We start from the raw sequence: 24,519 nt of genomic DNA, 5'->3' as shown, positions 1-24,519 counted from the left end.
TGTTAATAATAAGTTAATAATGTTAAGAATATAACTATTATTCAATTACTGTGGAATAAAACACTCCAGAATGAGACGTCTTAAAAAATAAAGATGTTTGGTAGTAGCAATGTCAAGACCACATCGTACCACCCCACTGGAAATTCTTTTCCCATATCGGCATGTAGAAATTCTTATAACATCACAAACCATCCCTTCAAATATACAAGTGAAAAAAACTCAGTGAATTCACTCATTCTGGATAAGTTGACTCATTAAAACAGTAACGATTCAGTGTTGTAATATTCTTTATTGTTCTGTTGGAAATGTGTTGGCTCATGTGACCCAGTGTCACCTGCATTAAAGGAATACAGACAGGTAAAAAAAAAAAAAAAAAAAAAAAAAGACCTCCACCCCTTTAAACCTCATCCTCGTGTCCTGTTAACACGTGCAGGAAAATTACAGTTAAAAAGGCTTCATAAGGCCGTGGTGGAAATGACAAAAAAGTTATCAGTAAAAATACTTGCGTGTGTGTGTATGTGTGTGTGTGTCACTGCATAAGCTCTTTTTACGTCTCTGGTCCTCAGACCTCAAAGCTGAACTTGAACGTAATGAGTAGTTAATATCTTTTCGCCTCTCACTCGCTCACTCATTCATTCAAACACACACATATACACACTTCTTAGCAGAGTCTCTGGAGAGGTTCAAAGCTGGAATGTGCTCTAGTAGAATAGTTTGAGACATCAAAAATTGTTTCTCTGCCATTTTCTCCATGCTCCCCCCCCACACACATACAGCAATCAAACCTCAAAGTGATAATGGTCAGAAAAATCTTATCATCCAGCTCTGAACCGTAACCACTGTCTATAAAAAATAAAATAAAAATAAAATAAAAATAAAATAAAGAACATGGCGTACAGAGCATCCAGCATGTACTACTAACACAAGACCAGAGCACTTTTCCTCTGGCCAATGCTTAAAAAAAAAAAAAAAAAAAGGCTCCTTCCTGATTGATGGACAAAACAAAAGGAACCCTTGTCTCGCACAAAATATGTACAGTGTCCACATTTTGTGCTGTAATGATACAGACGTTACATTCACTCCATTTTGCCAAGTGTGCTGTCTGTCAAAAGCAGGTCCCTGACTACACTTGTCTCTTTGGCGGTGAACTCCAGCTCAAGTTCTGACTGGCTGATGCAGCCGTCTATTACAATCCAACAAACAAACAAACAAACAAAAAGTAAAACACACTCAAAAAAAAAGAAAAACAACTAATAAACCCCCCTCCCCTCAAAAGCAGTGCCTACGTGCTACTATTATTGGCGCTTCTATCAAACATATTCAATAAATCTTACAATATACTGTATCAGTACCAGTATAAAATAATATTAGGAAAAAGAAACATTAAAAAATACAAGAAAAATAAAGGTCCGAGTACTGAGAGAAAAACAAAAACACAAGTTGTGATTTTTTTTAAAAGTCTTGAGTCTTTGAATAATCGTTCATACAGCAAGGTTGGCAACTCCGGCCTGGATGGAACGGCCTCTGTGGATCTTAATTTAAATATGTTAAAAACAACAATAATAAAATATCATGGAGTTTTGTGTTTTCTATTCAGGTTCTTTATCCTTTAATCCACAGATTGTAGCGTTCTTCTTTCAAAGATAAATGTATTTGTTTGTTTTTTTTGCATTTTTTCCCCTCCCGTGCATTTTTCATACTGTGGATACATCGTCTTACATGGATGATCTGCTCTCTGGTCGTCCTTGAGGCAGGAGACACGAGTCAATCCTGTGCGTCGTTTTTAAAAACAAAACAAAAAAAACAACGCACTTATACTGAAATCTCATAGGTAGTTCCTCCGACGCCGCTCACTTTCTTCACGCCACCGCCAGGTTTGTGCGCGTGGCTGCTGTGGTTGGTCAGTTTCTGCCTAGAGCTGGTTGAGCAAACGAGAGAAAAAACAATAACAACAACAAAAAAAACGTAAGAGAAAGGCTTGAGTAAAATAAAAAAATAAAAAAATGATTGTTTCAGAGTATGTTAGGAGTCAGGGCTGGGCGATACATTGTGCATTTATATATAGAATTATAATATTCAGCTACAGTGGCTAATTACTAAATAAATGAATAAATGAATAAATAAATAATTGCATGTCTTGAACTAATGCCTTAATCTAAAATGAAAATTAAATTTAAAGAAGGAGTCAGTGATTATAATCCAATAGACTTCTGTCGAATTCTTTAAATATTTTCTCACGGTTGGCCAGCTGTCTGTTTTATGTGAGGGATAAAAAAAAATAAAATCTGGTATTCGTACACAATGGGAAACATAGAAAGTGCTGTGGACTGGACTGACCCACACGACTCCAGGCAATCAGCAGCAGAATAAGAATGTTGTTCTGGAAACGAAAATCTGTATTGCAATACGGATTCTCTCATAGAAAATTATATAAATGCAGATAATCTGTTCTAGCCAAACAAAAATATTACCAAGACTATCAATTTCCAGCACTAAAGTCATAGTTTGGCATTCATGAAAACAATCAAAAACATTTAAAAAAGACATGTAAATTAAATAAATATATGAAATAAAATTAAATTAAGTGAGGTTTAATGTTTATTTATGATTCCTCCTGGCACCGGTTGCTTTTTTTTTTAGCAATGATTCTTTCTTAATTTCAACTGAAAGTGGCGTTCGCATAAAATACTTCGTATGCCTAGGGATGGGCGATATAATCAAAATCTTCTATTATGGTAGAAGCAATTTTCTACCTCAATAACGATATATATCACAATATAGCAATTTGTATCTGAAAATGCATAAATGAAAATTCAAACACAAAGAAACTGTTCTACATAATGTAATTTTATTTAAACTGAATTGCTGAGGTTTGCCGCATTTTTTTTTACTTTGGCCATATTCGTTTAGATGGTGGATCACGCAGCGCGGACCAATTTGAGCAGCGCCTCTCGAATCACAAACCTGCGCGACCCACTGTTTTTTTATTTAAAAACGATTTATTTAAAATGTCAAGACTGTTTAATATTGTTTCCGCCTTGCCATGCCTGGTTTGTACGTGCGCATCCCAGCGGGGTAAAATGTAATTTGATGGTCGGCGCGGTTTATTTCTATCAGCGTCGCGCAGGTTTGTGATTCGAGCAGCGCTGCTCAAGTTGGTCTGCGCTGCGCAATCCACCAGGTCTGGATATTTGGTCTGCCCACGCCGGCTCAATCTGGTGCCACAGTTTCGTCCCACTTTATATGCGTTTGGGTTCTTAGAAGTGAATGTGTATTGCATGGTTACGTAACGTGCAACGTCACGTGATCTCAACTGCGATTAATACGATAGACCAAAATCTCTATCGGTTGACAAATTTCTACCGGTTAACCGTGTCTACCGGTATATCGCCCAACCCGTACATATGCCAATGCTATATGTAACATTTTGCAGATTTGCAGATTGCAGATTTCTTGCAAAACTTTAATTCTTAAGGCGGAAATTCATAAGGAAGGAAGCATTCTTTGCCGAACTTCCACTGTATTTGTTTTCCACAATTTTTCTTCAGTATTACTGAATCCTCCTTTAAATAAAATTATACATTGTCGCATAACAGAGTGTATGAATGAACAGAAGGGGAAGCTCAAGAAAAGTTAATGCTCACGCAGTTTCCTGCACTCCTGCATTCGTTAAGAGTTTTAAATATTGAAATCTCATTTAAGATCATTATAAACTAACTCATAATATTAATGATAAATAAACAAACAAACAAAAAAACAAAAAAACTTTTACCTAACCTAAAATGAAATGTCCTAATGTATTGCCTTTCCCCTTTTGGCAACAGTGTATATGATACATGCAGGGTGAGACTGAAGCATGCATGGTTTATCATAAACATTTACACACACACACACACACACATATATACACTTATAGTGACATACAGACACACAAACAGAATGAACAGAAAGAGACGAACCTTGGCACAGTGACAGAGTCATCCTTAACGGTCAGGAGAAGTGAGGAAGAGACAGGAGAGGAAGACCAGAAAAGGGCAGGCGGATAAAAATAAAGGGGAATGATGGAACGAAAACACATGGCAGACACACACACACATACAAACACACACAGGCAAACCGGGAAGAGGCAGCAGAAGAGTAAAAATAATATGCAGCAAGAAAGAGATCACATTATTGGTTATATAAATAAGGAGAGAGATAAACCCAAAAGTACAGAGCACCAAACCTCAGCAGGGAGACAGAACGTTATTATTATTAATATTATTAAAGGAGAGATGATGTGTGTGAGGGAGGGAGGGAGGGAGGGAGGGAGGGACAGATAAATGGAACGGCGTCATCTGTGGGCGTTACTCACTTTGATGTGGAAGTCCCACCCCCTGTGTTATTTGAGCATTGCCGTAACTCCGCTCCGCCTGCGTAGGATAAGGATTTGCCCATAGGCATGCTCCCTGGGGCGGGGCCCGGAGGTGGCGAACCCAAAGAGCGAGCGCGAGGAGACAGGGGCGGAGCTCGAGAAGGGGGTGGGCTTGTTGGGCGCAGGAAAGGTCTATTGGGGGAGGGTCTTAGGGGGGCAGGGCAGGCCTGGAGAGAACCCTCCCTCTGCTGAGCGGACAAGAACGGCGAGGTGTAACCCATGAGGGCTGGAGGAGCTGCGGGGGTAGAGCCGAGCGAGCGCGGGGGCACCGGCCTGGGCGGAGACAGCTCTGGAGCAGCCGATTCGAACTCCGGACTCTCCGAGGGCGTCAGCAGACTGTCGTAGGACAGGCTGCCATTCCGTGTCTGATTGGCCAAGCTTTTATAGCTAGTGGAGGTCGTGCCTTCGGACAGCAGTGGCCCCAGTGCGTTGTGGGTCGTCTGAGCCGAGCGGATGCTGGAGGAGCACGAGGCCACCGCCGAGTGTAGGATCGTGTCAGTGAAGGAAGGATAAGACCGCCCTCCGAGAGCTGACGGCCCGCCCAGTCCCCCCGAGCCTGCTCTGCCTCCCTCCCCTCCCCCTCCTGGACGCCACCCAGAAATCCCCCGGCCCGCAAGGCTGGGCTCCGAGCGATAGCTGGCGTGCCCGGTGGACAGGGGGACGGAGGGCGATTCTGTCACACTGTCCCCTCGATTCATCTGAGAGAAAGACACACAGAGGGACACAGTGTACCAAACGCTCCAAAGCAGCAGCGGTAACACGGGGAAGGTTTAAAGATGACGTGAAGCAAAAACAGAGCCTTTTAAAACTAATAATGGATTCTCATTAGACACTAGTGGAAATGCATTTTAGTTATAGAACGTATACAGGTGTGCTCGAAGGTTTGCATACCTTGGGAGAATTTGCAAGATGTGTACCATTTTTTTAAAGAAAACAAAAAACAATTTTTTTTTTATAGGACTCAAGTTCATATGCATATATTACAAAGTAACGCATCAGAGTACTTTGATTACTTTTTGGATGTAATGAGTAATCTAATGCATTAGGTCCGCCATTTAGTTACTCATTTATTTAATTATATATTTTTTTAAATGTTATCGGTCATTCAGAAAATTTATGTAATCTGTGAGCCAGACAGCAGTCATTCCGTTAGTGTGTGTGTGTGTGTGTGAGTAAAAAAGTGGTCCTACAAGCCTCGCCCCCACCCCCGATAAACTGCCTCCCTGTGTTAATCCTGCTGTTGGTAGTTAACAAATTATGGGCCAAACTTGGCTGAGTGATGATGGTCTCGACTAAAACAACCTGCATGAGGAATCACAAAGGAGTTTTTATTTTCTGCAATGGAAAAGTACTCTAACTAGTTACTTTTATCAGAAAGTAACACTTTAATGTACCTGATACTTTTGATGTCATTCACTTTTTAATGACAGTAATTTTGTAATGTAATTAGTAACTTTAAAAAGTAACGTCCCCCCAACACTGGTAATATGTAAGGCGCTTCTAAAGGACTGGTCAAAAATTCCCATAAACACACTCCTAAACCTTGAGGAAAGCCTTCCCAGAAGAATTGAAGCTGTTATAGCTGCAAAGGGGGCGGGGCCAACATCATTAAACCCCATGGATTAAGAATTGGACGTTACTCAAGTTCATATGCATGTGAAGGCAGGCGAGCAAACACTTTTGGCGATATAGTGTATTTTAGACCATATGTTTAACCATTTCATTCAGGGTACGCAAATGTTTGAGCACAACTGTAATAAAAAGTAAGAAACAATTTGTTTTAATTTGGCTTTTGTATGTTTTTGGAGAAATCTGTGTGCTCTGTATGTGAAAACAGTTCTGTGTGAATCAACAAAATAATAATTTGCGAGATTGCATTCAGCCCTAATGTAATCATCAGCAATTAACCTGTTTATTAGATAATAATGTTTTTGTTTTACGTCATGTTTACCAAAAGGGCGGGAGAAGAGAGACAAAAAAGCAGAACACAACTCTCAAGGCCGAGAGAGAAACATGTTCATAGGACCCGGCACAGCATGATGCAAATATAACCACAGAGCAAAACAACACAGCACACACACACACGCGCGCACACACAGCTACAACTCTTTAACCGTTTGCTTCAGAATCATAAAAAAAATAAATGACAAATTAAATATGAAAACATATTTCTGCACATCTGTAGGTATAACGAATCCTGCTGCTCATCCAGAGTGAAGCGTCTGCTCTTAACCAGCACGCGTGTGCACGAGTGCGAGTTCACGTCTCTCACACGTTCTTACCTTGTGTGTGGAATGTGTGTGGTTTTTTCCTGGGCTGCTATAGGACGGCCGGTATTTATATAACGCCGGTGTGGGTGGAGCTTCACTCAGGAGACTGCTCTCTGATTGAAAGATAGCGAAACCATCAGGAAGTAAATAATATACATACATACAGTAAAAACCATGCTGAGATTTTATTATGCAGCCTGCATGCACGGGTGTGGTTATAGTCCTGACCTTCATTGTGTGTGTGAGGCAGCCCTTGGTATCTGTGCTCTGGTTTCGGAGGTGGAGGTGCCTCGATGTCCGTAGACTGGCTTTCCATGGCTTCCAGACTGCTCTTAGACTAGAAAACATACGATTATTTCAGTTAACAAGACCTCTCTGATCAGGACCAGATGCTGTGAGAGATAGCAGTATTACAGGAAGTCTCTGAGTTATGAACGAGTTGAGTCCTGGGAGCACATTCGTAAGTCAGATTCGTTCTTAAGTCAGACAAAGTGAGCCTTTGACAAAAAATAAATGAAAAAGCAGAATAATCCTAATTTCGGAAAATCCTCAATGAGTCAAAAGTTCACAGTCCAATACAGCTCTAAGACAAATTGGTGTCCGTTTAAGCGCACAGTAAACACCATGTAGCGTTGTCCTTTTAGCGGGTTTCCTTTAAACGAGGTCAGCTGACCCCGCTGTGTCACGAGGATTTCCCTTGCGATTTAAAGGCGCAGTCTTAACCTGTGTATTTCGTGTTTTTGTTCCACATTATTCTTTTGCGAGACTGCGCCTTTAAATCACGAGAGGAGTCCCTGTGACGCTGACCCAAAAACACACTATGATAAAAGACGGCATTAAAATCTGAGGCATGAACTACACCTGCGGTTGTGTTAGCGGTTGTCTGTGTGAATTTGTACCTGCTGGATTCCGTTGTCCAATACTTTAGCGGCGAGCTGTGCTTCGGAAAGTTGAGGCCGCAGAAACGGAGGCTGAACCTGAAGGGTTTGGGACTGCTTTAACCTCCCTATGTACCTGCACAGACACACACACACACAGAGATCAGGACTATGCTCTACTAGACAAAATAAAATACAGAAAAGTGTAGAAAGCTACAGAATATACAAGTGTGAAAACCTTGGAGCTTGTGAGCTACAGAGCACATGAGACACATTTTTACAGCATCCATGTGTGAATGGGTTCACACCCCCTCTGAACTTTCCTGTAACCTGAAAAGGGGTAAAGAAAGTAATGGCAAAAATTACTTTCAATATAAATAATAAATATAATACTTGTATCAACTCTCTCTCTCCATCTCTCTCACACACACACACACACACACCTGTTCGTTTGTTGTTCTCCCTCTGGCTACCAGCACAATGTGGAAGCCGGTGAGTCCCGCTACTGGGACAAAGAACAGACCTGCGATGCACATTACTGCCATACTGAAGATTGTGTTAAGGATTTATAACAATAATAATCACTCATCATCACTACACGGAGGAAACAGAAACCTGGAGACTGACTTGTGTAATCTTTTCATAACAAATATTAACATAAATTCAATTATATAGAATATAATATATAAACATTTTAGTACTGTAGTGAGAACACAAAGCAACCGTAGAGCAAAAAAAAAAAAAAAAAAACGGTTTATGATGGTGAATTATTGTTTTTTTATTGTATTCATCCTACTGTACTTATACCAAAGAAAACACTCTTGCATGAATTACAGTACATATAGGGCATAACATCTGTATTTGATAGTATCTGGGTTTACCTTTACATCCTTTTTAAATGTTTTTTTTAAGAGTAATGTATTTAGTTTAGGTTTGAAATAAAATTTAAGTGTTTGGGGGGCATAATTAGGGTTTAAACTATGAAAAATAGGCGTTTATATGCACTCTTTTGACCACATCCAAAATGCAAGATTTTTTTTCACAATTCGCGGTTGCTTTAGGATCGTAACCCAACTTCGGGGGTCGACTGTATTTTCTACGTATATGGAGAAGTTGGAGACGCCTGCACAGCGCAGCTAAAGGTTAGCAAGTTACGATTGCCAGATTTGAATGAATTTGTGTTGTAGTTCATGCAAAACACCCACAAGAACGTGTCTTCTCTTTTGCAGTCTGTTTTCCCTCAAGGGTTTTTAAGCACATTGGCAAATGAAAGGTTTGTAAAGCTGCTTTGTGACAATGTTGACAGTCTACACAAATCTGCTACACAAATAAATTTAAATTCAATCAAGTGAAATTTACAAACAGGCACGTTTCTACTGCAAAAAAAAAAAAAAAAGGCGCACTTTTTCTAAATAATAAAGGATACGTGACTCCGGAGTGTACTTTGTCCAGCTGTTCGGTGTGATACAGGATGTACAGGAGGCTGAATCCAAACACTCCCATTATGTGTGTCGTAAGAGACAAAAGGAACAGGAAGAAATAGCGGTAGTTCCGCCTCCCAATGCAGTTATTTACCCACGGGCAGTGATGGTCAAACTCCTAAAATCAGAAGAGACGTTAAAGAGAGATTAAAAACAAACATCAAAACATAGGATGCAGAGAAAGTGTGTGAGAGTGTACCTCGACGCAGTTGTCACACACGGAGCAGTGCGAGCATCGCGGTGGTCTGTAAAAGCGGCACGTGGAACACCATTTCATGCGCACTTGAATGCCCCTCACCTCCACCGTCTTATAGAGAGGAGCCCGGAAATCGTCCTCCTTATCTTCATCTTCCTCCGCTGCACAATATAAAGAAACGACCAAGAAACAGTGAATTTAATATTAATTAAAAGAAAATCTGGTGCGTCTCCTGGGTGGGTGGGGGCATTTATTTTTGCTGAAATGGTTAAATGAGTATATGGCTGCTACGGCTAGAGTACAATGTGCAGCATTTTCTTTAACTAATAAACAATTGTCAAATATTTGTTGTATACGAGAAGCAAATACTGACATAATAGTGACAAAATAATCATCGTAATCCTAATAATCGTCTATAAGTCGAAAAAATTATTCGCGCTACGGTTATATTAAAACTATATTAAAACATGGCATCAGCGCTTTGTGTTCAAGGCTACCATCTCTCCAGTCACTGCTGTGCAGATGTGAAAGCAGTACATCAGTTCACTTGTACCTTTGCACGAAAGAAAAGCAGCATGCAGCGATTCTTTTTTTTTTTTTTTTTTGTGGTCTGAGGGTGTGCCCGGTACTGTTATTTATCAAAGACTTTCTGTGCAGTACGCAAAAAGCGTTTGTCTATCTGCAAACAAAATTTGGAGCGATACTCTAAGGAAGGTAAAAGTTTTTTAAAGAGAATTATTACTGGTGATGAGACACGGATTCATCACTACGAGCCCGAGAGCAAATGACAGAGTACAGAAATGGAAACATCCTCAATCGCAGAAACGAGAAAAAGTTAAAAAGTCGACCATCAGCTGGAAATCAACGCATTACGGTTTTCTGCGATTCTCATCTCAAGAACCAGTATTGGAACATTACCATGAAAAAAGGTTTAACAATTGACACCACTCGTTACAGTGAGAAGCTTATTGAAGAGCTGAAGCCTAAAGTTCAGATTAAACGCAGAGGACGGCTATCTAAGACGATGCACGTCCTCACGCTCCTGCCCATGCTGTCGACACTTTAACACACAAAAATGTGTTAACGGATCCTCTCTATAATCCTGATCACGTTCAGTTTTGCCGCACTAGGATGAAGATTCACTTCGGATGAAGAAGTGAAAACAGCGGTGCCTTTGTGGCTCGCATCTCAGCTTAAAACATTTTTTTTTTTACCGAGGCAATACGGAAAAATATATATATTTTAATGAAAATATTTTTTTTCTAAAAGTCAATTAAAATAAATTCTACAGCCGTATATATTTATGGCATTTGACAGAGACCCTTATCCATAGCAAGCTACATTTGATCTCATTATACATCTAAGCAGTTGAGAGTTAAGGGTCTATATCAAGGATCAAACAGTGGTTTGGATCAAACACTTGGTGGTTCAGTGGGTTTTAACCTAGAACCCTATGATTAGTAGTCCAGTAACTCAATGTCTTTAACCAGGACGCGCTATGCCGCCCTGTCGTAGATTATTTTCCTATAGTTGCACACCCCCAAATGTCCTATTTTCTACTCAACACTTTCCAGAACGTTCTGATCTACATATTTCACAAACATATGCGTGTGCACCTCTGGGGAAGATGCCTGGGTCCATAAATGTAGCCATGCAAAAGTTGGCCAGAGTGAAGAGGAAGACCACGATGTTGTAGACGGGAATGGAAGAAGAGACATGTTCAGCCAGCCAAGGACATCTACGATCAGAGAGAGGGACAGGGAGAATGGTAAAGACACTACAATCGCACTCTCTTCACAGACCACACACGAAGACGTCAAAAGACTTACGTGAAGCACAGGAAAAGCGTCGTGGCCCCGACGAGGAAGGCTGTCGCTGCGGACACTGGCACATAGCGACTGGGACGGAATCGCCGGGAAGGGGAGGGGTCTCCAAGAGCCCCACCCACACTGACACCCGCAGGCATTGGGGAGAAAACACAAAAATAAGCTAAAAGCGCATGCAGGGGGTCAGAAAACGAGCGCTCGCCGTCCGCTTGTGGAGGAGCTACGAGAGAAAAGTACTGTCATTGTAAAAACTACCTTCTGGTGGAAAAAAACGATGATAATACGCGCGTTATAAATTATATATCCAAATGTAAAAAGTAAAAAAAAAATAGCTTCGGAAATGATGAAACACTCTGATGAACACAGTGCAGGTGTTTGTGTGTGCTTATACATAAAAATACATTTATACAGTTTATGATCTTGATCACGATAAAATAGATTTATAGTTTTGTCTGAAAAATATACATTTATATGGCTTGAAGGTGATACGATTTTGGCAGAAATAATAATAATTAAAAAAAGAATAAAAAAAGAATAAATCAAGTGAAAGTTCTTTTAGTGCAAATCGCTTCTAAGCCCTGTGTTTCAGAAATCGGAGAGGCATAGGAGAAACAGCAGCGAACAAAGCAGTCACTGGTGCAAAACAGTACACTTTCTTAAGAACAAGGCATACGTTTCACAGGACACATAAAATCAAGCGAGTCAAACACGAGGTCACCCCCTGCCTCCTCCGAAGAAAAAGAAATAAAACAAAAAAACTAACAAAAAGTAAGAAAACTCAATAAGGAACAATGGAGGGCTCGTGGAAATGATGAGTCAAAGCGAACAGGAAACGAAATCTGCCACAGTCTCTTCTGGAGCAGGAGCCCCGGTGTCCCCCTCTGGGATGGTCTGTCTAATAAAAGATCGCAATTATGAAAAAAATTAAGAACAAAAACGGCGCTCTTGTGATCTTCCGGCTCATACTTCTGAACCTAACTCATCCCTGGAGGAAGAAAACAGTCTCTCGTGTAGAAATCTCGCAAACACGTCAGTATTTCCGTATCCATACGAATATGCGAAGGTCTGGAGCCTTTCAGAGGGTTGGACGTACGCACGTGACTCCCTCGTCTGCGTGCGTTTCCACCAGGGTGAGTGCACACGTCATAGTGCTCGTCTGAGTCCAAGAGCATTTTGGCTCTGTTTTGTAACCCATCAGGCCCCTTTGTTTTTGTTTCTTTCTTTCTTTCTTTTTTTTTTTTTTTTTACAGGAAACAAACACCTATGGAGTTTTTTATGATGACCATTTCCGGAGTTTTCCTCAGGTCCTACGTGCAGGTCACAGGTTCAACCTGTAGAAAAAAAAAAAGGAAAGAAAGAATACTACAGGTTAATAACATTTATTAGCACAGGTACGGAATAAAAAGCCTGGCAGTGTGTTATAGTGACAATAATAATACAAAGCATAGAAACCTCTACTGTTTGGAAGTGATTTATTTTGCTACTATCTGCACCCGCGAATTTAATTGCCCGCTCATAAGCGCGTTTAATTATTTAATAAGTAGATTTCATAAATATATTAAGAATATTTAGGATATTAAAAAATGTACAGTGCCATTTGTTGACTTTTGAGATTGAATAATTTTTTTCAAGGTCAATTTTTTTTTTTTTATGATATAAGGGTGTTTTACATTTAAATTTCAAAGTAGCTGATATGCTACCTCAAGCTCTGCCAAATACACCTGTGAATGAAAACCGAATTGAAATTCATTCAGTAGTTTTAACATGATGCGTACACAAAAATTCCAAAAAACATCTTGATGTGTTCTATCACTCGTTGTACGACTTCCCTCTATTATTTTTCCGCAAATATCTTCCACGTATAGACACGGCAACTTTACAGTTTTATTATATGTATAGATAGATAACACATTGTCCTAATATATGATTTACATCAGAAAATAACACTAATAAAAATAATACTCTATTAATAATATTCTATGTGATAATCTATTACATGAATTAGAGACAGCACTACTGTCACGGATCTCCAATCATCAAATAACGACTTAAGACCTACAGTATTTGTTCCTTCAATATTTGGGTTGATCAAACACAAACACACCAAAAAAAAAAAAAAAAACCTTTGCAAGAATGTTGTACTGATGGTATTTAGATAGTAACCTAGTAACCCAGTGTAAGGATCTATCCAATGACGGAAACTTTAAAGCACTTTTGTAAGTCACTCTGGATAACAGCAGCTAAATTTAAATGCATCAATACTTTCAACATTAAATTTAACAGTACAGTGCTATAATTAAAACAAACTCCACTGTTTATCTGGTGCTTAAAAAACTGTCGGAAGAATTTCGCAACTAATATGAGAAAGGCGCAGCCCTGTTGACCGTGAGTGTGTGTGTATGTGTATATATATATATATATATACACACACACAACATGTTGAAACCTGATTATTTGCTCCTTCCTGCTGTCACATCTGACTCATCAGAGAAAGGGTGTGACCATGATACATCCTGAGACTGCGGTAATTTCATTCATCTTGATGTAGTAGCGCATTCCTTATTATCACCTATATCGCTTATCAAACAAACCTTCAGCTTATACGGCTCAAGTCATTTTTCTTGACACCGTCAGGCACGAACTAATTGTGGGTGACAACGACTGTTGCTAAAAGTGCTATACAAATGAAATCAAATTGAATCGCGTTAAATAGTTTACCCACTGGAAGATTCCGCGCTATCCGCCCTCTTCTGCATACCTGAGATGTTGGATAGTTTCGCTTCAAATATTAAGGAGAAAAGATCTGTCACCACTTATGAATAAAGAACTCCTTTTTTTTTTATCATGTAAGATCTGTCCAATCGGATCAGGGTAAAGTACTGGTGTAATGTTACAAATGTTTGTACCGGACCATTTGGTACAGAACGTTTACTTCAGTGTGTGTCATGATCACAAGTTTTAAAGAAACAAAAGACAGATATATGCTTTTCTGTAAAGTTCTTACAAGTTTAAAAAAATTATGGCTGCTTTGCCCAAATATACAAGTTGTACAAGTTTCTAAGTTTGTAATAATAATAAAAAATAAAAAAAAAACATGTCTGTCTTTTTTTTTTTTTGGCTTCAACGAATCGAAAACGTCCCAAAACGTGACGTACGTATAGGATGGACACACCAAAGCAGGACTTTTTTGCACATCTTCACACACCTAGTTTAAAGCACAAACAAAGTTTTATCATCATTGTGTTTTGGTTGTACACAAAGAAAGAAGTAAATGAACCCTTACTGCTTTGAGATGAAATGTCTACACCAAACTACATTATGACTTCTTTTGGAATATCCCCATTTTTAAGCTGCACCTTGTTGGTCAATGGATCAATAGTTCAGTTTTCAATTTAGAATTGATTCAAGCCTAAAATTATTTAGCCTTTTCTTGTTTTTAACAAATTCTTTACATAAGTTTAATGGTCAGAAATTGAAAGTTCCTCGAAAATAGCCTATAACACAATGTTTCCAGAAAATACAATACGAAACGTTTAAATCTTCTGCAAGTAATCACATTTTGCAAGAGTATCGCTTCAATGGTAATCAGATGGTAAGCAGTTTTTAATAGTCCAAAAACAAGCGGCACTGTAGCATAGTGGTTAGCACTATGTAGTCAGACCTACAAGGTTCTGGGTTCGATTCCCCCCCTCAGGACTGTCTGTGTGGAGTTTGCATGTTATTGGTGAGTTTATTTCCAATTTCCAAATTGCACATTGTGTGCGTGTAATGTGCAATGGACTGGCACCCTATCCTGGATGTACCCTGTCTCGTGAGCAAAGACTCCAGGACACTGCAAATCTGTAAAGCAGCCATCACTAAATAACTGTGGAATTACAGTTTTTGTGAGAATAATTAATATACCAGTAATCTAGTGTTTTTTTCCCCCCCTCAAGGTGGGTGTGGCTGTACATGTCACTCAACGGCGCCAACTAACGCAAAAGTTCGCAATAGTTTACCGCGTATGGAACGAAAGCGCAGCATGAGGAAAGGAACGCAGATTTCCGAGTAGATTAATGTATGTTTATTCTTTCTGCTGAAAGTTTAAAACCAGATTGTTTCATACGCTCCAAAAACATGGCGATAATAAAAACCAGTAACTGAAAACCTCAAATTTGAAAACCTGTGTGGATCGGAGGGTCTGCTGTGGCCACAAGACTAACAGCTCAATAAACATTAATGAAATGCTATGGTAATTTTATATATATATATATATATATATATATATATATAAACACAAAAAGAAATTTGTACCGCAGCTTGACAAACATTTTATTGACTGATCATTACTTATTATATTTTAATTCAGTACTTTTGTTGTACAGGATAAAATAGTATAGATCACGAATGAATGAATAATAATTAAACACATGTAAGAAATATACAGTAGCTCATTAAGACAAATCAGAAAGTACACGAGTGTAATTGGAAACGGGCAAAAATTTCACTGAATCAAATTGGCAGTCTGTTTACGGTTCATTTCTTTACTTTAAGCATGCCTAAGAGTTTAAAAAAAAACCTATATATTTAAAATTGTCTATTGTTCCATCTGACAGCGGAGTTAGAAATCTTGACAGCCTCTTTTCTACCATTTACAGAAGTATAGTTTGGTTTAAAACATTACTAAAACACTACTTATTTGCTCAACCTGGACCTCCTAAAAGACATCTTCATGCTGTCTGAGAAACACAACTTATTAAAAGCCCAGGCAAGCTGCTGCTCTTAAGGAAAATCGACAACGTATTAACAGCTAATTAAACCTTATTGATCACATTTGTTTGTTGTTGTTGTTTACACATTGTGACGTACATACCCACGTACATGTGTGTATTATACAGTATTTATTTCTTGCATGTCTGTGTTTCTGTAGGTGATAAAAGTGAGAAGTGTGTGTGTGTGAGACACTTCTCAGACAGTCAAAGTGAAATCAGGTTTGTTTCTCCTGAAGAAATTGATCCTTTAAGCTGACAAGGCGTAAAGAATAAACACTTTAATACAAGAATAATGAATAAAAGTTTTAAATCTATGACTCAGTGATAATAAATGCTTTATGGTTCTCAAGTCCAGCGAGCTAATCTTCATAAACAAATCCCTATAGTGCTGAAAACAAAGCTTCTTTCAAATTGAAAGCATTTACAAAACAATTAAACACTCGTACAATTAAACATTGTGGATGTAAAATAAAATAATAATAATGAACTTATTAGAAACACACAAAGAGAGGAAGACAGAGAGAGAAAGAGCAAAAAGTTTGTCGGCTCACAGCGGCCCGTCGACGTGAGAAGCTAACTGATAGCTAGCTCGGACATTTCTGAAGAATTTATCCCGTGGAAAATAAAAAACAAACAAGAAAGAAAAGGTCTTAAAGTAATAATTAAAGGATTAATCTTACTGTCACGACGTGTCGAGCAGGTCTTTATTCTGAGTAAAGTCTTTATATCGTGAGGTTTTTCACGCTAGGCCAGTGTTTATCTCTCCGACTCTCTGCTAGCTAGTTTTGTCATTTTCTTAGCCAGCTAGTTTAGCGACTGACAGACAGATGGAGGATTTAATCCTCTCCGGCTTTTTTACTATCCGTGTAGTAAAGCAGCTTAGACTTGAGCAGGTCTCCGAAGTGTTCTCTACACGTCAGCTCGGACGTTACGTGTAAACATACCGCGTCTTAAATATCAGGTTAGTCCAGAGAATTAGCCGGCTAGCTCAGGTTTCAGCCCGAGACTCCTCTCTCTCTCTGTAATGTCACTCGGGTGAGGAGAGAGAAACTTAGCGCTTCTCCCGAGCAGCCTGGCCGCTCAATAAGCGTTATAAATGGGTTATTAACCTACCTGTGTTCTGTGTGAGAGGAGACACAGGGTGAAAACACTCCAGTGTGTGTGTGTGAGAGAGGTATGTCTCTGAAGCCCTCTGTCACTTCCCATCGGCTCAGGTGTGCAAACTTAACTCATCACACACACACACACCAATCATGTTAAAGAAACAGAAACAAAAACACACACACACACACCCATCATGTTAAAGAAACAGAAACAAAAACACACACACAGTGAATGAATAATACCCCAAATCTCTATAAGACACACCAGCTTTTATTATTAAACACAACTCTGTTGTCACAGTTAAAGAGATACAGAAGCAGGTCTTTATTATTTCACATAAAACAATGCAAAGTTCAACACCATTATGACAATGATTTGCTCCAGATACTTAGCAAATATAATAAAATAAAATATGTATGCATTTTTTTTCCATGAAGTTCTCGCAAGCAAGGAACTGAAAGTGAGGGAAGAAAAAGAGGAAGACCATGGGACAAGAAAGAACGATTGAAAAAAGAAAGAAATGAAGTTTAAAGAGAAAGAAAGACAAAAAGGTTAAAAAAAAGAAGAAAAAGGGGAAGAAAGAAAGAGAAATAAGGAAAACAAGAAAAAAAGAATGATATAATTAAACAAGGAAATTGGTGAAGGAAAGAAAAAGCAAATGGAGAAAGAGAAATAAAGAAAAAGCAGAAAGGTAAAATTACCTCTTTCAGAAAGCGAGAAATAATGAAAAATGAAAGAATAATGAGAATGAATCAGGGCAGCACAGTGGCTTAGTGGTTAGCACTGTCGTCCTGCACCACTAGTGTCCGGGTTCGATTCCCGCCTCTGTAAGCATGGAGTTTGCATGTTCTCCCTGTGCTTGGCGGATTTTCTCCCACAGTCCGAAGAGATGCAAAAGGATGGATGTACCAAAGCAGGACTTTTTTGCTGTTCGCAAGGCTCATTTGTGTTCGCAAATTGCCCATCATGTATGAACAAGTGTGTGAATGTGTGTGCCCTGTGATAGATTGGCAACCAGTTCAGGGTTTACCATGCCTCGTGCCCCAATTCACCTGGGATAGGCTCCAGGCCCCTGCACCACTGTATACAGGATAAAGTGGTATAGATGATGAGTATGAGAGAATTAACCAATAAAATTGAAAAAGAAATGAAAGAAAGAAAGAAAAAGAACATTTGAAATTCTGGAAAGAAAAAAAGAAGAAGAAAGAGAACTAAGGAACCTTACAGGAACTGAAAGAAATTGAATGAAAAAATAAATAAATGAGATGATAAAAAATAATGAAAAAAAAAAAAAAAAATTATGAAAGAAATAGGAGAAACAAAAAGAAAAAGTTAAGTGAGAAAGAAAAGAAGGGTCAATAATGTAAGAACAAATGAATATGAAAAACTAAAGGGATGTATAAAAAAAAAAACTGAGACAGATGGAAAAAATGCAGCAAAAGCAGAACAAGCATGAGAGGAAAAAGAGCGAGAGAGACCAATAAAATGAGAGGAATAAAAATAAACCTGAGGAAGACCAAGCAATGTGATGGGACATAGGTAACGTAAGGGCATAGTGAGATCTCCATCTGCTGATCAAACTTCAGTTCATGAACAATCTCTCTCCATTTCCACATTCCTGTTTTTTTTCCCCAGCATGTCCATCCCTTTACTTGTCCACACCCTATCCTATGTTCATTTAAGGTCTATGAAGCGAATGTCCATGATGAGGAGCGTGTGGCGAGGCAGCGGTCTTGGTGCCGGAGCGAGTACAGTCATCACCTGAGCCTGAGTGTCCACGGCCGTAACCACGATGAAGCCGCAAACCGGACTCTCTAAAATTCCCCTGCTGCGGTTCTCTCCTCCCTCTGTGTCGTCCTCCACGCAGCTGACGCTCAGCACGTGGTGGGTCAGGTCCCGGCCCGGGCTCACGGGAACCAGCTTCAGCTGCGTGTCGTCCTGCGACATGCCCAGAGGCAGGCACGAGTCCGGAATGGAGGGCGCCCCGATCTTGTAGATGCGCACGTCCGAGAAACGCACATCGAAAGCGTGCGGGTAGAAAGTGGAGCCCCGAAAGCCATAGAAATACTCGCGGATCTTATCGTCACGTGTCTCTCGTCTGCAGTCCTTGGAGCGTTCGACCACGCCGCCAGACTTGGGTAGCAGCACTACGCGGACGAAGTGCGGCAGATCCCGTTTGAGCTCATTGTAAAGGCGTTCCTGATCGAGGACCAGCACCACGTCCACCTGGAATGCTGACGCACAGTGGACCAGCGCCTGGTATCCTGAGCCTTTCACCCAGCCGCACGTGTTGATGATGCAGCCTCCGACGCTGGCCTTCCGGTTCACCTCACAGCGCTGAGAGAACACCTCCGCCAGACATGACGTCAGCTACATGCATACAGAGAGAGAGAGAAAGAGAAAGAGTATTTAGAGGAATAAAATATTAAGTTTTTTAAACTTTAATTTCAGTGTGCTACTACTAGATAGATTAAAAAAGTAAAGCCATGCTATAGAGAGGATGCAAGGCCTATGTCCACTTCATTTATCATTTAGCTAATCTTTAACTAAAGTTGTATGTAAGAAATGTTTGTGTAGGCCAAACCGTACAAATACTTTCCACAATCGCAATGAAAGTATTATTATGATTCAACACATTTCTACAGGGGCATGGGAATGTGGATTGGGAGATAAAGGCTCAAGGCTCTTCTGCTATAGACATCACGGTGCTCCCTGCATAACTCACTCATCTGTTGGCTTTATGTTCTGCTCACTTGCTCTTTGAATGACATATGATACCAATACATACAGTCAAGCCCGAAATTATACATACCACAGGCAAATTCTGACTTAAAGTTACTTTTATTCGACCAGCCAGTTGTTTTTTGACTGGAAATGACAAATGCTTCACCCAAAAGATAAGACAATGTACAAGAGGCATTATTGTGAAAAAAATATTTCTCAGCTTTTATTTACATTTAAACAAAAAGTGGCATTTTCAAAATTATTCTTGTATATCGTCTTATTACCTTTTGGGAGAAGCCTGTGTTATGTCCGGTAAAAAACAAAAAAAAAACCTGCTGGTTGAATAAAAGTAACTTTAACTCGTTTAAAAATGTCAGGCTTGACTGTATGTCATGCCATTCTTTGCATAATTATTACTACCATAAATACAACTGCATATCAAGATTGCACTGCATTTCACTTATTACTATTATTCACTTATGCCTTTTTTTATTTTAATTAATATAAAAATTAGTATATACTTTTATACCAACAATCTTACAAACAATATATCCTCAATCGACAGACTAGCCCAGTTTATTTATTATTTTTTCATAATTAAATGATCAGTTTAAAATAATGTTATTATGTTGGCTCACTTTGTTTACTTGTGATAATCTTTAATTATGCTCTCTATGATGATTTTAGACCCTGACCGGATAAACTAGCACAAGGAGTTGTTTTTGTTAGGGCCTTACAAAAAAAAAAAAAAAAAAAAAGCACTTATCCAGTTTTCCTGGATAAGGGCGTCTGGTAGACTCTGTAAATGTAATACAAATACTTAAGCCATTTAAACTCTACAGTTTATCCCAGATATCTGTCTTCACCTTGTTATAGAGCTTGATATTGGTCCCTGGGGTCGTGGAGCCAAAGTGGAAGACTAGAGGAGCCTGCACAGAGAAGCCTTCCTCGACATCTGCTGGACGCTCAATGTACAGCGCTGACATTGTGCCTGGGACGGACACCTGGAAATGTGAAACAGTACGAGACCGTTAGTTAAGTGGAAAAAATTAAGCTTTCAATGATCCATCAAGCTCTTGTCTTATTAAACTCTCATAATTGACTTCATAAATTATAAACCTCCTGGGTCATATTCTCTTACGCTGCTTTGGCCGACGTCCAGCTCTACGAGCGTGGGCCTCCTGCCCAGCCTCACCGCGTAGTTCAGCAGCAGACGACACACTGTGGACTTCCCCACGTCGGTAGGCCCCACCACCATGACCTAAACAAATGCACCGAATGACTAATAGAATCCTTGTCTGTAAGTATTACACAGAAAAATGAGACGTGAACGGCGACATACCCTCGGCCCTCTCTCGTTGTCTCGCTCGGCCTGCCGTCTCATTTGCTCCAATGCAGCGTGTGTGTTAAGATACAACAGCATAGGGGTGTCTTTGGAGACATAAGCCACCTGCATAGACATAAAGAGAGATAAAGTATATCAAGTTACATACAGACAAAAAGCTAGGTAAGTATAGTCTCCATCACAGGACCTAAGGAAGATATTATATGTGTGGCGCTTCTGAAAACAATAGCTTGTCACCATGATGAATAATAAGATAGATCCTAATGTTTATCCATTGTTTCCAATGTAGAACACCAAGTTTCTGCCAAGTTTTCACCAAGTTTATCTTCAGGGCTATGACGGTCCGTATTTTCTTAAAGAAGGTTTTAGAGGCGACGGATAACAAAAACAAAATCTATTACATAAAATGACAATAAGGTACATTTTTGTTACAGACTTAAATGGTAAATTGGACGCTATCCCTGATAAAAGGTTAGAATTTATTTCTTATCTTTTTCACGGCAAAGAATTGTATCTTGTATGCATTGAAATAAGACATTTGGCAATTTTACACAACAATTTAAATGAACAATGTTTATATTTAAAATGTTGGGAGCACTTTCAAAACCTGTTACAGCCCTTTAGACATTAATACTCTATACTTGCATTGTGGACTTATGTATCTGATATTAATGTCTGTCTATCTATATATTCATCTATCCATCCTTCTCAATTTTATTTAACTTTGTGAGGCTGTTTTTCATCAAAACATCCAAAGTAATGCTCCTGCGTTCCTTCCTACTTTATCAGCTACAACTGTGTAGGTCATAGGATTGGCAGGATGAGATTTGCAAAAGCTACACACAACATAGTTTTCGGAGAAGGCTGCTGGCACTGATGACGTTGTGTCTAAACAGGGATCTACTTCTGTTCTCAGGTATGATTGGTTTCCATAATGTGAAAACCAGAGCTATATTTAACAGTAAAAGTAAGGAGCATTTCTACAGACAAATGAACACAATGTGATGAAAGCTTACAGGATTGAGACTGTTGTGTGGTCATAAGAAAACCACTTGTTAGTCAGTCTCATCAGAAAAAAAAAGGCTTTAGTTTGCTACGTGGCAAAAAGATTGGACTTTAGAGTATTGGAAAAAGGTCATTAGTTCAGATTGACCCTATTCCAAAGATATGAGTGCATCAGGGTGAGAAGGGAAGCACATCAAGCAATGCACCCAACATTCATAGTGTCCACTGTACAAGCCTCTGGAGGCAGTGTTATAACCTGCGCTTGCTTCAGTTGTTCAGGTATAGGTTCAGCAACATGTACGTATGTGGCAATGAAACAAAGTCAGCTGATGACCTGACTGTACTAATCTATAGGGGTTTTCTTCCCTGGTGGCACGGTGTATATTCCAGGACTCAAAAGATTGTCAAAGAATTCTTCTGGGAGTATGAGGAATCATTTTTACCACAGTGTCTGCTTTAATAAAGGAGATTAAATGAAATCTTGTGTGTGGCGACTTTTAACGCATACATTAGGTACATACACTATATGGACAAATGTATTTGGCCAAACATGCAATAACATTGTATCCAAATACAATATGGAGCTGGTCCTCCTTTTGCATCTACAACAACTTCCACTCTTCTTGGAAGGCTGTTGACAAAATTTGAGTGTTTCTGTGGGAATTCGTGACGATTCATTCTGTATTGATGAGGTCAAGCATTGATGTTGGATGAGAAGACCTGGCTTACAATCTTCTTTCTAGTTCATCCCAAAGGTGCTCGATGCAGTTGAGGTCTGGGCTCTGTGTTCGGGCCATCTTCCACACTGAACTCATTAAACATGCAACGCATGTGTTTAGATTTTATTAATCCCAAAGGGAAATTGTATCGTTACAGCAGCCAGTTCACCTCTTATACAAGTAAGGATCAAGAAAAAAAGAAAGAAGAAAAAAAGTAAAAAAATACATTTATGAGATTACATCTATGTACATGTGCAAGATTATATATACAGCCGGGAACAAAACTGTACACAAGGTGCACCAGCAAGTTGAAATAGTAATATAGGAAACCAAAGTAAGTACTTACTGATGATGGCAAAAAAAAGTTCATATAAATAGTTAAAAGTTTAACGCTAAAAATGAGCTGATCTTTAATGTCATGTTGATTGACACATATAGGCACGCCCACCTCGAGAGAAAAAGCCCTATGCAGTATTCATCCAAAAAGTGCTAGATGCTGTGATGGAATCTGCCATGGAACTGCTCATAACCTAACTTCTGCTCAACATTTTGATTTCATTTCTGACACAGTCTAACTTCAGGCAAATATTTAACAAAGTTTCATTTCATGCCTGATGCTGTGACAAAATCTGGGTCTTCCAATGTACGAGTCATAAATATATCATTGAAAAAGTGACTTCTGACCAATGCACAGACAAAACCTCTCTTTTATTTATATAGAAGAACTTAGCAGGTTGAAATATTAATAAAAGAAAGGATGAAATGAATGAAGGATGTGACCGTAGTGCACAGAAGACAAAATGTATACGAGCTTGTTAATAGTGATGTCACAGAGAGAGAGAGAGAGACATCCCTGAGCAAAGTTATTGTAAAGTCTCATCTACAGTCCACCATCCTTTAGGAGTGGACAAGGGTGTTAAACAAACTGTTGCCACAAAGTCACAGATGTCTTGTTTTGTTGAAGCATTAAGATTACCCTTCACTAATTAACAGCTTTGTCCATATATACTACTAGAGTAGTTTCCCCTGAACAGAGTGGTGAACACGTGACCAGCTCCCTACCTCGGTCTTGCCGCTGAGACACAGGCTGCATCCCTGCCACGTGAACACGGCGATTTTCGAGCCAGGCCCGAAAGTGTACTTCTTGTTCCGGTTCAATTCGGAGCCGAACACCTCGGCCAAACCAGTCAGGAGCTCGAGCTGGACGCGCTCTCCGGACTCGACCTCAAACCGCAGCTCGGTCTCCTTCTCCAGGTCGAAGCGCGAGCCTCCGCCGCCCCCGGTGCCTCCTCCGGAACTCACGACTTCATCACCGGCTTTCTCGGGCGCCTCCGTGCTCATACCTGCGACACCAAGGCGACGGAGACATCACTCTCAATTACACTGCTTTCAATAAAGCTGACCTGCTATATATTACTCACCATACATGTTTAAGTTCAAAACACAACCACAACTTTAAGAAAAAAGTAAACACGTTCACAGAGTAAGCCGTTAGCAGTAATGCTACTACAAATCATCTATTTCATTTGTTTTTGTTTTTTCATCCTTTGCTATGACTCATCAGTTTGACTGTTAAAGTGTTGTATATCACGTGTGTTTAATTTAGGTGAATGAACTTACTTTTAAAGGAAAAGAAACCCCCAAACCTGTCCTGTTTTCTTTTTTCAAATCACCCACCAGCGTGTAGCAAAGTTGGTCGCATAATGATGACGATGCAAGATGGCGTCGAACAGGAGCCCACTTCCCTCCCCTCAGTGAAGCAATCAAGCTTCAAGTTATCAAAGAAGAAAAAAAGCGCAGGCAAAA

The 24,519-nt window shown here is 39.5% G+C and overlaps 2 protein-coding genes across 3 annotated transcripts; both read right to left on the bottom strand.

Annotated features, from left to right (window-relative positions):
• Nucleotides 1-274: 274 nt before the first annotated feature.
• On the bottom strand, nucleotides 275-17,064 carry zdhhc5b (zinc finger DHHC-type palmitoyltransferase 5b). Of its 2 annotated transcripts, none has more exons than XM_053505418.1 (12): nucleotides 16,930-17,064; nucleotides 11,069-12,396; nucleotides 10,856-10,977; nucleotides 9,243-9,400; nucleotides 8,989-9,161; nucleotides 8,006-8,108; nucleotides 7,801-7,892; nucleotides 7,584-7,698; nucleotides 6,913-7,021; nucleotides 6,697-6,797; nucleotides 4,355-5,112; nucleotides 275-1,918 (listed from the first exon to the last, which is right to left on the bottom strand). In XM_053505418.1, the coding sequence occupies exons 2-12, from the start codon at nucleotides 11,203-11,205 to the stop codon at nucleotides 1,813-1,815; spliced, it is 1,974 nt and encodes a 657-aa protein (XP_053361393.1). In that variant the 5' UTR covers nucleotides 11,206-12,396; nucleotides 16,930-17,064; the 3' UTR covers nucleotides 275-1,812. The 2 variants fall into 2 exon arrangements, with proteins under 2 accessions (XP_053361393.1, XP_053361394.1); XM_053505419.1 differs by lacking the exon at nucleotides 16,930-17,064 and adding an exon at nucleotides 16,497-16,854.
• A 110-nt stretch (nucleotides 17,065-17,174) lies between these two features.
• On the bottom strand, nucleotides 17,175-24,412 carry clp1 (cleavage factor polyribonucleotide kinase subunit 1). Its single transcript, XM_053505420.1, has 6 exons — nucleotides 24,334-24,412; nucleotides 23,776-24,056; nucleotides 20,987-21,094; nucleotides 20,786-20,905; nucleotides 20,511-20,648; nucleotides 17,175-19,290 (listed from the first exon to the last, which is right to left on the bottom strand). The coding sequence occupies exons 2-6, from the start codon at nucleotides 24,052-24,054 to the stop codon at nucleotides 18,595-18,597; spliced, it is 1,341 nt and encodes a 446-aa protein (XP_053361395.1). The 5' UTR covers nucleotides 24,055-24,056; nucleotides 24,334-24,412; the 3' UTR covers nucleotides 17,175-18,594.
• Nucleotides 24,413-24,519: the final 107 nt, after the last annotated feature.

Source organism: Clarias gariepinus, chromosome 10, assembly GCF_024256425.1.
Source record: "Clarias gariepinus isolate MV-2021 ecotype Netherlands chromosome 10, CGAR_prim_01v2, whole genome shotgun sequence".
Taxonomy (NCBI): Eukaryota; Metazoa; Chordata; class Actinopteri; order Siluriformes; family Clariidae; genus Clarias; species Clarias gariepinus.
The sequence above is the reverse complement of the archived record's forward strand: the minus strand, read 5'-3'. Positions and strand labels throughout refer to the sequence as shown.